Raw genomic sequence first — 15,188 nt, 5'->3', positions numbered from 1 at the left:
CAAATGGGGGAATGTGATCTTCATTAGGCGCGTACTAGTAAATTATTGATTGTGATGAAACATGAATGAGTCGATAGCTTTTGACAGTATTGCAGTTGCTGTGCCTCATTTGCCTCTTGCGCATAACTGCAAGATGTACATGTGAAAATATGCTTTGACATGGATTTGAATGGACAGGCTATCTTTTAACTTTTTTTTAGCTTATGGCAAGAGATGGGTGTTTCATATCAACATGACAGTGTGCTTGAATAACAACTGTACTGGGAAATAACAACACAATTATAGGATTTCTTTTTTTTTTAAATCCTAAGCATTTTTAAGTAGCTATCAAGATATCTAAAACAAGATTTTATAGTACTGTGCAAAAGCCTTCAGCTACCTCCAGTTTCTTTGTATTTGTCTTCCAAGTTTCCAGACTTGAATGAGTAATACTTTTTTTTTGTTTAAGCCACCTAACTGACCTATGAGTCATTCATAAAAATCCATTTACCTCAAGGGATAATACAGTATTGGGTCTTCACATAACAGACAACTTAGTAATGACCCAGTTTTAAATTTTATCTTTAGGTACTTACTACCAGCACAGTGTTAAAAACATATCATTTGTTTCTATTTTTTTAGTTGAATCAATCAAAATGCCAAAGATAACACAGTTTGAAAAGCATAAGGTCATTTCCTGGCATATCTTAACATGGTGTGTGTCCTTCAAAAGCAAGGGTCTCCAGCCATCTGTAAAATATGCTAGAGGTTCTGTCATGGTTTGGGGCTGCATTTAAGCCAGTGGTCTGGAGCATCTTGTCAAAATTGATGGAATTATGAATACAGTGGCATCAAATTTTAATCCAGCTTTCAATGTAATTTAGAAAAAGTATGATTGGCAATGGATTAATTTCTTGGCATAACAATAATTCAAAACACGCTGATAGTGCAGTAAAAGAATACACTGAGAAGCAACATTTCCAGCTTACTTCGTTTTTCTAAGTTAAATGACTCAAATAAATTGAGTTGATCAGCTTTTTGAATAAAAAGTACTGGTAACTTACTTAAATTGAGTTCTAATAACAAATTGTTAAAATTTGAGTTCAGTCTACTTAATATTTTTAATTAAACTCAATATTAGATTTTACAGTGTATCTACATAGAAAAAACACACACATGCACAAAAGAACACTTTCAGTCATGGTTTGGCCTCCCCAGAGCCTGAACCTCAATATTACTGAAGCAGTGTAGGATGATCTTGATAGAGAATGGAACAAAAGGCAAGCAAGCTCGAAAGAAAGACTTTTAATGTCTTTTAAGAAGTCTGGAGAACTATTCCTGGAGACTACTTAAAGAAACTACAAGAGAGCTGGTCTAAGAAAGTTCAAGCTATGGTGAAGAAAGAAGTTAGTCATACCAAATATTGACTTTCAAGATCGTTAGAATTGTACAAACTCTGTTTTTTCCTTATATACTCAAATTCCGTCTGTGTTTGCTCTTAATTCAGTAAATTGCTGAACATATTTCACATTTTCCTAGGAATTCTCAGAGAGCCAGAATCATACTGCCTGCACGTCACGTCAAACCGTAAGCTGTTTTCTCCTAAAAAAAAAAAAAGTACAACTAGCTCGACAAGAAGCTACGGTGGCCTCTTGTATCTGTAACTAACATATCACGCGTTCCTGGGTTTGTTAGAGCTTTATTCGTAGGAACTCTCGTTTTACACCGTAGCTGTGGCAGGAGGGTTTTTGCGGACGAACACAGAGTGAACTTTAACCCTGGTAAAATGGGCTATTGTTTTGATTTAGTAGGCTTCTTTTTCGTGTGAATAATTACTAGTTTGTCGACAGAGGGAAACATTTAATCGCTCCGGTATTATTGAGGATCTAGTTAAGCGTAAATGATGACCAGAAATCCGGGGTAGCTCTTTAACAGAGATGCTTTCTTCAAGATAAGCTAAAGTTAGCTTTTCGGCTAATGTAGCGTAGCGTAGCGTAGCGTAGCTTTGGTAACAACATCGCGAAGATGAGGAGCACCGTGTAGGACAGACGGAGCAGACGTCGGAAAGCGGCGATTTCCTGCTTGTCAATCATATTATCCCAGGGTTATCCTGTCTGTGTGTCTGGATTACCACAAAACAGAATTTCAGATCAAACCCATCGAAACATTTAAGTCGTTGTTTTAGCTTTGAAGAGGTGGGTGTGCTTCTTTTAAAATCCGCTAGCTGATGATGGTCATGCTTTGACTTTTTCAAATCCGGTTGTTTTCCTGTAATCTTTTACTTAAACAGTTCAGAAAATTGTTCTTCCGACCTCGCGTGTCTTCGTCTTTGCTGGTCAGTAACACGTGTCTGAACGTCTTTTTAGTGTTGGACCTTTGCATCACTCGCACATTCTTTCGATGGGGGAGGAAAAACCGGACACGCTGGACTTTGTGAAGGATTTTCAGGAGTATCTGAGCCAGCAGACTCAACATGTCAACATGATATCAGGCTCTGTCAGCGGCGTCAAGGAGGCGGATGAGCTGCCAGCAGGTAACAAGAAGCTGTGTTTGTAACGCTCTATTAATTTTGTGTGCTTTGTGGTGAAGTTTGAATCAGGATGAGTCCATCTCAAATCCCCGTAGGCCTTCTGCTCGACCATCTCAGATATGCCTAAAAACCTTATGGTTCAAGGATTGGACATATACAATTATTGCTGTGAAATTTTAGCTTCATTTATTAAATAGTTTTGAAGATTTTTTTTTATATGGCCGACTGACAAGAAAATCACAAAGATTAAAAAAATTAAATTACATTTTTACTTCTAGTTTGAGCAAATATGACAGGTACTACAAAAGATTTAAAAAAAATACCAGTAGATGTTACTGTCCATGTAGAACAAAATCTTTGCATTTCCAGATGGTGCTGTATAACTGACAAGGTAATTTTGTTGAATTATTTTGATATTAATTTTTTTTTTCAAGACCTACCGTACAAGGACAAGTCCTTCCATTCAGGTGAAGTTTAAATTGTATCAACTCAGCAAGTACCAGTGTAAAATCTGTAAAACAACTATGAGGGATTAGTAATTGATTTCACGTAAGTAGTGCAAAGCCAAGATGCTGTTGACACTGGAAGTCCAATACAAGACCCTAACCCCCTACCCCATCCCAAACCCTAAAACTGCCACAACTGCTGCAGGCAAGCAGGGGTCAGGAAGTTATTGTTATTTTGTATGTATGTATGTATTTATTTATTTTTGGTCTATGTAAAAAATCATTTTAATTTTCCTATAAGCAGACTGCAGTCAGAATGGACTGGATCACCCCTCAGTGGACATGTCATTGGAGGACAACTCAGGGATCCTGGTAGATGGTTTCGAGAGGACCTATGATGGCAAGCTCAAGTGCCGCTACTGCAACTATGCTACCAGAGGCACAGCACGGCTCATTGAACACATTCGAATTCACACAGGTAAGATTAAAACGGCTAATCTCCAGGAGGTAACACTGATGAGATTTTGGTGCTCAGCTTGTTTTCTTTTGAACAGGAGAGAAACCTCACCGCTGCCACCTCTGCCCATTTGCTTCGGCCTACGAGCGTCACCTGGAGGCCCACATGAGATCGCACACTGGCGAGAAGCCTTACAAGTGTGAGCTGTGCTCATTCCGCTGCAGCGATCGTAGCAACTTGTCACACCATCGCCGGAGACGTCACAAACTCCTGCCAATGAAAGGCGCCCGCTCACTGTCCCATAAGAAGATGCTGAGTGTTTTACAGAAAAAAGCCAGTTCATTGGGCTATGGCCGCAGGCTCCTTATCAATTTCAGCCCCCCTTCTATGGTGGTGCACAAGGCTGACAATGTGAACGACTTCTCCCATGAGTTGCCCCACTTACGTCAGGAAACCTATGATAATCAAAGTCGAGCAGGCGAGGACGCTCTCTCCGCAAACCAAAATCACCATCACCATGATATGGTCGTGGATAACCCCCTGAACCAGTTGTCTACTCTGGCAGGCCAGTTGGCCAGTCTCCCCTCAGAGTCCCAGCCCCAGACTCAGCCTTCGATGTCTCCAGGAGCAGAGTCTATCATTGATGAGAAGCCATTCCTCATCCAGCAGCCACACCCTGCCACGGCTCCTGTTGCTGTGACAGCCAATATGGCCCATGCTTCTTCCTCATCCCCAATCCCCCCAGAACCCCGGGCTCCTCCCCACAGTAATTGCAGTCCTGGAGCGGGACCGTGCAGCGAGCACAGTGGGCGCACCAGCACCCCTAGTATCTCCAACAGCCAGCCCAGTACACCAGCTCCCGGCCTGTCCGCCCCACTTCAGGACCCCCACATGCTGCATCACTGCCAGCACTGTGATATCTACTTCCCTGACAACATCCTCTACACCATTCACATGGGCTGCCATGGCTACGAGAACCCATTCCAGTGCAACATCTGCGGCCACAAGTGCAAGAGCAAGTACGACTTTGCCTGCCACTTTGCACGCGGGCAACACAAGTAATGGATGAATGAGGAAAACTTTAAAAGAACTTTTAATGGACCCCTATGTTTTATTATTTCTATAGTAATATTATTTATTTATCTTTCATTTGGCCTTTATGTAGCCTTGTCTTTGAAAGTTGTACTTAAACAGGAAAATAGCAACATTCAGATGAATTTTGTATAGTTAAAGGTGCCCATTCAAGTGTATTACAAAGGGATGGTCAGTGTTTTTAACAGGTTGAGAATTTATTTGTGACAGCAGTTGCAGTGACATTCACCTACTGTCATTGATCAGGAAAAAGCTTGACTATGTAGTGAAATGTAAGACACTTTATTCAAGGCTACTAAATTTACCATGTTGGTTTCAATCTTCTTTTTCCTTTGGTATAAAAAAGAAAAAGAACTTTGCTCAAAGTGGACCTTTCCCCCACAGGCAAACGGATCAGATTTTTTCTACAAGGTAAAACCAGTGACTGCTGAATGAATAACTTTCAGCTATTTGGCAGTTTCTTGTAGATGATCTTTTAATGTTGCATTTGGGAATGGAACAGGTGAAACGCTGCAAGAATGAGGCAACATAGGATTTTGAAATTGATACCCTGGGTGTATCCTGCAAAAAATCCCAGCTCCCATCCCAGTGACGTTGACCTTAAGTTCAAGGTCAGACGTCAAGTTTCAAAACTTGAAATTGATGCCATAGAGGCATCTTACAGGATGAGGGGTAACACTGACAGCGCCCAGTGTTCAGTGTTGTATTCACTGAAATCTCTGTAAACAGTACTGCATAATATTTGCTTGCTTGCCAAGAGAGTGAAAGAGGGAAGGTCTACTAGAATATCAAATTTGCATTAACAACATGTCCCTTTCCCAAAATTAGAAAGTTGTAAAAAAAAAAAAAAGAAACTCCACACAAATAAATTCTCAATACTCCTGGAGCTTTAACCAAGTATTGCTCTAATATTACTAACTCAGGAGTGACACTGTTGGCCTTGAGGTATCTTTGTTAAGCCGCCTTGTAGAAATTATTTCAGTGCTTGGTGCATTTTTACAATTTCTTTGCAGTGCCTGATATAGTCACTTTCTTGAGTAGATAGAAAGGACTGTTACTTTGAAGATGAATAGATTTATTGTTACACTAGCCTCTTCTTATTGTAACCAACAGACCCAGAACCTTAGGAAAAAAAAGTTTGGCCATTGTAGTTTTCTATGGTAGCCATGATTTATTTTTGATTTTTTGCCAAAATTCTGCTACATGAATGCTGCTAACTAACGTAAGAATCAGTGCCAGCTGTACTATAAAGATGGCATTGAGAGTAAAATCTGGCCAAACTGTGTATCACTGGTTTTTGGTCAGCCAGCTAAGTTGTCAACCTAGACCATATTTGAAGTTGTTGTTTTGAAGTTCCTCCAGAGAGTGCCGTTTCCCGAAATCCATCCTAGTAGCTCCACTTACTTTGTCAGAAGGGTTTTGTGGACCCTTTTAACTGCATCATGTCACTTTCTGACCTTTCGATATTGTATGAAGTCACTTTAATATCCAGTATCTCCATGTTTAGGACAGAATTACAAAGTCTTGTGTGTCATGTGAACACATTCAGAATGGCCACGTAGCACTGGGTTGCCACGTTTTAGCCTCTGTGTTTACACACGCTGAGATTTCCAATTCATCATATTGATCCCAGTGATTTTTCTGAATATTTACTGAGTATTGTATTCTGAATGGTTGGATAGATGTTCAGTGTCGAGCAAAACCGTGCCGCAGTTAAGACTGCTCCTTTAGCGAGATTGTCCTGTGTCTTGGGTACTGTTGTCTGTTGCTTAGCAACATGTGTGAAGAACATAGTTATCTGTTTTTAGGACCACCTTGTTACCTTACTTACCAGTAATGGGGGCATCCAGTAATGACTGCCTTATGTTCTCTCATTGTGTCGTAGGTTCGTAGGTAATCGTGAATGTTTAAGCCTTCTGGCGGTGACATCCCTCTGGGATGGTGAATCATTGTGAGATGGATTAATCTAACTAATTTATAAGTAAAGTGTTTTCTAACTGAGTTGTGGTATGTCTTCTTGTTTTTGTTTCGTTTTTTGTTTGTTTTGTTTTCAAGAACAAAAATCAACCACTGTCCTTTTATTACAGGATGATGACAGTTGACATAATGAACAAAAACACATATTGTCTTTTGATGATGCCTTTATTCATGTAATGCAAGAAAAGGACAAAAAAGAAAGGGTGGATAATATTCAGTGTTAGAGTGAAGGTGTGAAGAAGAGGGAGAGAAGTGGAGAAGATTTAAGTTTCTTTCTGCTCATCATTCGCATCTTCCTTTTTCTCAGGGTCTAGAAATTTAAAAAAAAAAGTAAGTAATAGTCAGATACTTTGTTCACTTTTTGTTCTTCTAGCACAAGAATTCAAAACAAAGTACAAAGTCGCACTTACCTAAAAGGTGAATGGGACCCACAACCAGAGTTTCACTCTCATGTTCAGACCCCACGTCTCTGGCCACTCGTTTGGTGCATCCGCGGCGGCAGCGGGAGTTGTAGTCGGAGGCTGGACATATTAGGACCTTGCACTGGAGGTACACGTCTTCTGTGGCCCGCAAGAACTGGAAGGCCTTAAAAGTGAAACGAGCAAACGGGCTGGTGCCAGTAGTGTAGGCATAGTAGGTGTTATCTATTGGACAACTGAGAATGATAAAGAAAGAGATGTTACTGGAAAATACACGCATTACTGGTTTGTTTTTTGCTTACAAAAAGAGACCATTATTTAGATAAAGTGGTGGAACAATTAATTTATTATAAAATAATGTCCTTTTATGAGATCATTGTATCTTTTAAATTGTATCTGTGAAATCCTAATGTTTAAAGTAACCATAGCTGGAGTATAAGCTACAGATATCTCAAAAGCATACTAAATTATAGTGCTTATTAAATATTGTACTTTTTTCAGTTATTTTCACTGGGAGTTTTAGTATTTACAACACAAATCCCTTTGTTCTTATTGTGGACAAAAACCAGTGTAGTTAGCGAATTAAACTGACCCGTGGAGGGCACTCATTATCTTACCCATTGCGAACCAAGTAGTAGGGTCTTGACTGGAAATCAAAGGCTGATGGTGATGCTATACAGGTGTCAATAAAGAGGACCAGACTGCTGTCACCTCTCCTCATATCGATTTCAATATACAAGTTCTGGTTTAGTGTTATCTCATATGGAAATTGAGTCACCTGAGCGTGAAAGAAAATTATCAGCATCATATAACTATAACGATAGGAGTTTTCTCTCTAGTCAAACCTTCACTGCCCAAACACACCTGATAGTAGAAGCTGCTGGATTGGTAGAAAACCATGCTGGTATTGTATCTGCCTGTGCCCGTTATGGTGGTGTTCTCTAGTTCACGGACCTCGTATAAAATCTGAGATACCGAGTCTTCCTCCATTCGGCAGTTGACGTTTAGCTTAAAGTTAGACTGGCGTGTGATCTCGCCGTAGTTGGAGTTGTAGGCACGAAGACTGTTTGTGTACACAATTTTGCCATTCTCAAACTGTTCAGGGAAGAAGATCAGTTGTTTTGAAAATTATAAAATACTGCTGTTAATGGGGGTTTTTTTTGTTGTTTTTAGAAAGTTTTGGGGTTCCTACCTCTCTTGTGTTGCCACAAGTGTTGAGAGGAAAACTGAAGACCACATTGTAATAGGAAATCTGGGGTCTGCAGTGTGGGTCGTTCAGGTACAGGCTGTGACCATCATAACCCAAACTGTTCAAGTAAGACTTCTCAATCACGATGTTCATGTTGTCTGAGGAGCAGTCCACTCGACCTGACAGCATGTTGTTAACAAGATTGGTACAGCAGCTTGAATTTTTTTCAGGGTTTGTCGGTCCTACATTTTGGTTCTTATTGAATTATTATTCAGCCACTTTTTACAGTATGAAAAATGGTACAGATATGCATGATGTTTTAAAAAAGAAAAACGATATAATCAAAGAAGCAGAGGCCAAAATAGCCCGACTTTTACTTCCTAATAAGCGTACCTGAGCTTGGTGTCAAAGAGCTCGTGAACTCGGCGTTGAAACCTCGACCAACCATAGAACCGTCAGTCCGGAAGACCACAGTCATATAGTTGGAAGTGGAGAAGAAAGTGCTCAGACTGTTGTTGCAGACTTTGCCCAAAAATGGTGAATAAACATATGGCCCATCATAGATTTCAATGTAGTCGCAGGAACAGCAGTTTTCCAGCCTGTGTTTTTTTTTAAACACAATAAAAGCCATAAATTAGAAATTAGCTTAAAAGTTGAAACATAGATCTAGATTTTAAAAAAAGAAGATCTGCATGTAACTTCTGTCTTCACATGATTGATCCATCTGTGCCTCACATAACAATGCTGCTCATTTTTCTATTTACTTACTGTAGGAATGTGAATTGCAGGAAGATTCTTTGGTCGTATGCAGCTCTTAGTTGCCACATGCAGTAGGCATTGTCATGATAGTAGCTGGGATAGTTAGGGCTAGAGAAGGTGCCAGAGCCAAACAGATTGCCTCCACATGACCCTGTTGAATGTTAATAAAATAGCAAAAAGTGTCACTGCAATGACCAAAACTGCTCCAGACTAATTCTGCACATCGAGGACCCTACCTGTTGGCTCCCTAGTTGAGACTAAGCAGTAGGCTGTTTAAAGGGAGAAATGAAGGTTTTAGATACTTTCTTTTTAAGTAATATTGCAATAAATGTATGTTGAGATTGCTTGACCAGATACCCACAGTAGTAGTCGTAACAACAGTTTCCATAGTATTCACATGAGCTTGAGCAGGAACAGCTTCCCATGTAACTGCCACAGTTGTATCGACATGAGGGTTGAGCTGAGGGACACAGAAATCATTCCAGTAAGCTTTCTCGCCAGAGGCATTAACAGTTTCTGGTTTTACTCGAGGTCACTGAGGTTTTCGTACCTGTGGTAAAGTCAGGAGACTGGCAGTAATCTAGAAGAAGTGAAGAAAATAATTACAACATTAGATCAAGTTACTTACTGTCAGGAATTTACTTATTTTATCGTAAGTTGATTCAAATAATACAGCAAATACAGTGAATTTTATAGCCATACACTATACTGTTGAGCAGGAACTGTGATCACCATTTGCAGTGACGTTCTCGTCTGAGCTTTACTTACAGTAGTAGTCATTGCAGCAATTTCCATAGTATTCACAAGAGCTTGAGCAGGAGCAGTTTCCGATGTTCCAGCCACAGTTGTATTGACATGAAGGCTGTTCTGTGGGGAGTAAAAGTGTGTTTGAATAATTGGTGTGTTTAATTTTTTTTTGTCATTCAGTCTGTTGAGAGATTGTCATACCTGTAACAGGCATGGTAGTGGGCGTGTCAGTAGTCCATTGGCAGTATGCTACATGACAGAGGAAAGAAAATATTTTGACTTTTTGCCAGTTTAACCTATACTTACTTATTTAATGTGCTTGTTTAACAAACCGCTTATTCACATTATGTTAATATGAGCACTAATGAATTCGATGGGCTGAACACTTACAGTAGTAGTCATAACAGCAATTTCCATAGTATTCACAAGAGCTTGAGCAGGAGCAGCTTCCCATGCTCCAGCCACAGTTGTATCGACACGAAGGCTGAGCTAGAAAACACATGGGGACATAAGACTACAGGCAAATCATTAAATATCAAACTATTGATTTTTTTAAAAATTAAGTAAGGGTTTGCACCTGTAACATCAGGCCACGTAGTGGTTGATGAGCAGTAATCTATTTGACAGAAAGAAGAAAAGGTTTTCTAAATAAAACATAGTATTTAAATAATTGGGCATTATTGTGGATGTGGGAATTAGATACATAATTCCCACACTCTCCAAAAAATATAACAAAAATTGTTGCTTTGCAGTCTGATGGGGGCAGTTTTAAAATTACAAACACTAATTTTCCCTCCAGCCTGGAGTGCCATTTATTTATCTGGATTGTTCAGTTTTGGAGACGTCCGCTGTGCAGATGTCTCCCTTCTCTTATACAGTATATAATGGAACTAAATGGTAATTGTGTTGTGGTGTGTAAAGCACTAAAATATTTTTGAAAACTCAACAGGAATGTCTCTGTTCAGAAATCAGGACCAGGTTTGTCAAAGAAATATTGTAAAACCTTGTTTTGAGCAGTTTCATGCAGGGACTTTCTTTTCCCCAACATGTCAAAAGGAGCCTGTTGAGGTGATTCTGATCTTGTTTGGATCACTCCTAGTTGCCTATCTTCAGAGGTGTTCTGGGCACGCTGAACTTGGAGGAGACCCCAGGGAATGTGTTGCAAAGATTACATTTCTAATAAGGCCTGGATTCAGGATCCCCCAGGAGGAATTGGAAATTGAGGCTGGGGAGAAGGATGTCTGGAATATCTTGCATTAGCTTGTTGCCACTGCAACCCAAGTTCAGATGAGCACAAACAAGTAAGCAGTTGGTTGTTGTTGTTGTTGGGTTTTTTTGTTTGTTTGTTTGTCTTCTACCAAATTGCAACTACCAAGTATATCATTCTGCAGAAGGAAAAGCAGATCTACCAGGATGCACACACAGACACAAGCAAGTATGGGTCAGTGGATAAAGCTGCTCATAACAAGGTTTGTGCATTATGACCCATTATGCAAGGGTCATAATTTCTGAAAAGAGACATTACGGCTGATCTTTTCCTTTTTTTTAAAACTATGTTTATTACTCATTTATTTGTCTTTCTTAGCATGACAAGGGAGTTTCATTATATTCAAAACATGACAGACATATCTCCAAAACTGAGCAACCAAAACAATCTAGATGCATACAGTATATCCCACTGAAGGCCAAAGAAAATTGTCTCTTTAAACACAAAGTCACAATGTCATGTGTCATTTTCAGAAAACCATTACACTGGAATCTGACAGACTGTTTGCTCCTGCAAGAGATGGCTGCAGAGACGGTTAACAACGTTGATCTGTAAGACTTGCCACTTACCATAGTAGTCATAGCAACAGTCACCATTGTATTGACAAGAGCTTCTGCATGAACAGCTTCCCAGGTGCATGCCACAGTTGTAACGACATGATGGCTGATCTTGAAAACAGAGAGAGATACAGTATTTAAAAAAATCTATGAGATGGCTTTTACTGAGCTGCTGCTTTAAAAATGTTTCCCCATACAGACTTTTATACCTGTGACTGGATCTCCTGTGCTTGGGCAGTAAGCTGAAACAAAGGAGCAAACCATACAGATTAAAACTCAACAGTTTATCTTTGGCTCCCCCCCACCCCACCCCTTTGTTTTTGAATAAACGTGACTGTTTAATAGGCTGGGTAAGTGTGAGACCGTTGGAAGTGTGGCAGCACACCTGTAGTGCAAGAAAAAATTATTTTCATTGTAAAGTGTGATCATAGTGAGCAGGGCCTCCTTCTGCTGAGCTTTGAAGGACAGAATACTTACAGTAGTAGTCATGACAACAGTTGCCGTAGTATTCACAAGAGCTAGTACAGGAACAGCTTCCCAGGTGTGAGCCACAGTTGTAAAGACATGAGTACAGATCTGGAAGACAACATTTACTTTATAGCTTTTAATCTAATTTTTTTTTTAAACAGCATCTTTACTTAATTCTTTTTATTTACCTGTTGTTGCATCTGTTTCTGGCATATCTGTTACTGTTGTGGATCCGCAGTGATCTGTGGGATAAAGATTTTAAGATCTAGTTTCTTTTATGTTTGTGTGTATCATAACAGGCACGTTGGGTCAGGAAAGAAGAAAAAGAAACATACTCTGATCATGCTGTTTTCAAATATTTGGGTACTATATTTTCTTATTCATGAATTATTTATCGTATTTTGTTTGTATACCTCGTTCCACAAAATAAAGTACAAGTTGCGCAAATTGTCATTAAATACAGGCCCTGAATAAATGCGTTTTGGCACTTTTCAGCATTGCTTACCTTCGTAGTCATAACAACAGTCCCCTCTGTATACACAGCTCGAAGAGCAAGAGCAATATCCAACCTGGTAACCACAGTTGTGAATGCAGGAACCTCCAGCTTCAAGGAGGATAGACAAAAAAGACAAAAAAAATTCCCATTAATTAAAATCTCAAGATTATGATTTTTACTTCTTTTTTGCTTGTTTGTTTTCTTTCACTGACAATAAAATCCACAAATAAACTGTAGACATGGTACCTAACTTTATTTATAAAGGTATCATAACAGGTGTGACTTACACACAACTCTGTAAGAAGCATGAAATCCTGTGTTTCTTACACTGCCATCACTCCTGAAGCGCACAGTCAAATAATAACTGGTGGAATAGAAAGTGTTGTTTTTGGTGTTGTTACATGTCTTTCCCAGAAGCCGGTTTCCAGTACTGGAGCCATCATAGACGTAAACATCATCATATCCACACTCAGTGCTGTGATTAACACAAACCAAGAACACAACTTTGAATTAAAAGTCACCATAATACAACCAAAGTAAAGAGTGATCACACTCATCCTAGGTATGGAAAAATACTTGCTTACTTTACATCTGACAGCTCCAGCTGAATAATTTGATTGCCTGGTCTGATGTACCATATACAGTCAGAATTGTCTGGGTACAGGTTTGGATAGTTGGGGCTGTAAAAACTGCCACTGCTGCCATACAGGTAACCACCACATCCTGAAATAACACAGAGTCATTAAAAAAATCTATTAAATAAATGTTAAAAAGCTAATCAATTAACAATAAGTTTTGTTTAACATTTTAGTTGTTTGAATGTATAAGATTGTAACTGCTACAGCATAAACAGATATCCAGAACTATAATATTATTTATAAACTTTATATGCATGTGTCATATATATAAATTCTAAAGAAAACAAATTGGCCCAGAATCATGAATGTATTGCACAATTTGCATTTGTTGCATCAGCAACGGGTGCATTGAAAAAAAAATTGTATGTAGGTGTTGTCTCATTACCTTTAGCAGTAAGTGGCTCTTAGCTGTTTAGCTAGCTGCTCTGACACAGGGAAATCTAGCTGTTAGCCGTAATGTTCGGGTTTCTAAAGCACTTCATAAAAGAGACCAGTGTGGAGGAGAACCTGTTTGAGTCAGGTGACAGGTGGTTCACTGGATCTACTAGCTGGAGTCAGAATCAGCCGATGCTATCAGTGGTTTTTATTCAATAAAATAATCTTTCTCTTCCCAAGTACATCCAACCAGTTTACAACAAAAGAGATTTTTAGCTGGTTCTGTTATTAGTTAGCTATATGAACTAATGTAAGTCAGTTGATTGCAACCAACCAACTCAGGTTCTGTACTGAAAAAGATGGCGCTAAACATGTTTTAAAAACTTTAACTTGTAGCACTTATTTCTTAATTCCAGCTACATTGTTACATTTATGTCAGTTTGTGTAAATTAACTGTTTCAGTGTGTAAATTAGCCTTTATACATTTAGCTTTCATGTCCATTTTAAAAAATCTCTCTAATACTCTGTTTTGTTCATGACTGTTATTTGATGTAAACTGTTGACCACAGCGATTAAATGAACAATATTAAGACAGACAAAGACAGTACCATATATCTTTCCTTTTACCTGAATAACCTGGTGTAGTTTCCCAATAATCTCCTGAAGTTTCCCAATAATCTGCTGTAGTCCACCAATAACGAGCAGCGTCGCCACGATCTACACCTGATGGATAATGACATAAAGATAACATCAATTTCAGACTACAAATGCAGCACCGACAAGCCATCAACTTGCAAATGTTGTTGAAAATATCAAATGACAAAATAACAAATTTGCTTGAAAATCCAAAAAGAAAAAAAGCATGATAAGAAACGAATGGAAAGTACCTTGCACCTGATGTGTGATGAGCACACCACAAAGGAACAAGAGAGTCCACATGTTTGTATTCGTTCACCTTCCAATTTGTCAGAGGTACTGAGCATTGCAGCTTATATACTCAGCAGCCGACTCAGACACTTTGTTTTAGCACCTACAAAATTACTGATATCACCAAATGTTTAGTGAGATTACCCATTAATCCTTTCCATGAGAACCACACACTTGTTTAATTATAATAAAAGGTGTGCAAATATTTTTCAGTCTAGTTTTAGGATATGTTTTAATGTATTTGCTTAAGATATACATGAGAGTTTCAGGAACTTGATAATAAAGCTGAGTTTTTTTCTAATATCAACTTCAATAACATCAGTGTTTGCTGAATAACTGTTATAAAGGTGTAACTATTTTCAAATTTGGATTCTAGGGAAGGAGCTGAGTAAATCTGGAGGGGTTTTCACTGAGAATTTTAAAATGAATTGAAAAATGAGAATTTTAAACAGGGTTTAAGAGATTAAAGTTAAATTGCATTTTTTTTTTTTTTTTTTTTTGGTTCTTTTGCCATCAGAATTCTTGTCTAAAGGCAAAGAAAGATGCCCAACAAATTTACTTTACCAAATGGACCATCCCGGCCTTGCCATATTGGTCTATTTGATTCACCTTTGTTGTTATTGTTATTGTTGTTGTTTTATTTTATTTTCACTTACTACACATGGGATAGACATGACTGGGGGAAAGAAAAGGGAGAAAGAAAGAGGTAGGGAAAAAAAACAGCAGGGAAGAGGAACAGTGATAAAGGGCAAAAAACAAAAACTAACAAAACAAACAGACAAAAAATACACAGGGAGTGCAGAATTATTAGGCAAGTTGTATTTTTGAGGAATAATTTTATTATTGAACAACAACCATGTTCTCA

At 38.7% G+C, this 15,188-nt stretch overlaps 2 protein-coding genes across 5 annotated transcripts; one reads left to right on the top strand and one right to left on the bottom strand.

Annotated features, from left to right (window-relative positions):
- Positions 1-1,517: 1,517 nt before the first annotated feature.
- Positions 1,518-6,505, top strand: ikzf5 (IKAROS family zinc finger 5). Of its 4 annotated transcripts, none has more exons than XM_085477432.1 (4): positions 1,518-1,566; positions 2,346-2,512; positions 3,257-3,433; positions 3,510-6,505. In XM_085477432.1, the coding sequence occupies exons 2-4, from the start codon at positions 2,380-2,382 to the stop codon at positions 4,472-4,474; spliced, it is 1,275 nt and encodes a 424-aa protein (XP_085333558.1). In that variant the 5' UTR covers positions 1,518-1,566; positions 2,346-2,379; the 3' UTR covers positions 4,475-6,505. The 4 variants fall into 4 exon arrangements, with proteins under 4 accessions (XP_085333558.1, XP_085333557.1, XP_085333559.1 ...); XM_085477431.1 differs by lacking the exon at positions 1,518-1,566 and adding an exon at positions 1,602-1,760; XM_085477433.1 differs by lacking the exon at positions 1,518-1,566 and adding an exon at positions 1,603-2,174 and having other exon boundaries at positions 3,260-3,433.
- Positions 6,506-6,627: 122 nt separating this feature from the next.
- LOC146695343 (scavenger receptor cysteine-rich domain-containing protein DMBT1-like) lies at positions 6,628-14,372 on the bottom strand. Its single transcript, XM_085477428.1, has 23 exons — positions 14,284-14,372; positions 14,024-14,119; positions 12,968-13,106; positions 12,671-12,858; positions 12,393-12,491; positions 12,076-12,129; positions 11,897-11,995; positions 11,629-11,661; positions 11,432-11,530; positions 10,173-10,211; positions 9,986-10,084; positions 9,797-9,844; positions 9,617-9,715; positions 9,399-9,428; positions 9,210-9,308; positions 9,085-9,117; positions 8,858-8,999; positions 8,483-8,688; positions 8,093-8,268; positions 7,765-7,995; positions 7,518-7,678; positions 6,892-7,136; positions 6,628-6,791 (listed from the first exon to the last, which is right to left on the bottom strand). The coding sequence occupies exons 1-23, from the start codon at positions 14,333-14,335 to the stop codon at positions 6,745-6,747; spliced, it is 2,514 nt and encodes an 837-aa protein (XP_085333554.1). The 5' UTR covers positions 14,336-14,372; the 3' UTR covers positions 6,628-6,744.
- Positions 14,373-15,188: the final 816 nt, after the last annotated feature.

This window comes from Copadichromis virginalis, linkage group LG13 (genome assembly GCF_057382275.1).
Source record: "Copadichromis virginalis isolate Kocher_CV1m ecotype Utaka linkage group LG13, C_Virginalis_male_GT1.1, whole genome shotgun sequence".
Taxonomy (NCBI): Eukaryota; Metazoa; Chordata; class Actinopteri; order Cichliformes; family Cichlidae; genus Copadichromis; species Copadichromis virginalis.
Note: the sequence above shows the minus strand (reverse complement) of the source record. Positions and strands in the feature narration are given on the sequence as shown.

Bases quoted from the DNA above. Each gene is read 5' to 3' on its own strand.
- ikzf5 (XM_085477432.1), top strand. From the start codon at position 2,380: ATGGGGGAGGAAAAACCGGACACGCTGGACTTTGTGAAGGATTTTCAG. The intron at 2,513-3,256 runs GTAACAAGAAGC...TTTTCCTATAAG, and splicing joins GGCGGATGAGCTGCCAGCAG to CAGACTGCAGTCAGAATGGA. The intron at 3,434-3,509 runs GTAAGATTAAAA...TCTTTTGAACAG, and splicing joins ACACATTCGAATTCACACAG to GAGAGAAACCTCACCGCTGC.
- LOC146695343 (XM_085477428.1), bottom strand. From the start codon at position 14,335: ATGTGGACTCTCTTGTTCCTTTGTGGTGTGCTCATCACACATCAGGTG. The intron at 8,689-8,857 runs GTAAGTAAATAG...AAAAAAACACAG, and splicing joins CTGCAATTCACATTCCTACA to GCTGGAAAACTGCTGTTCCT. The intron at 8,269-8,482 runs GTACGCTTATTA...ACATGCTGTCAG, and splicing joins CTCTTTGACACCAAGCTCAG to GTCGAGTGGACTGCTCCTCA.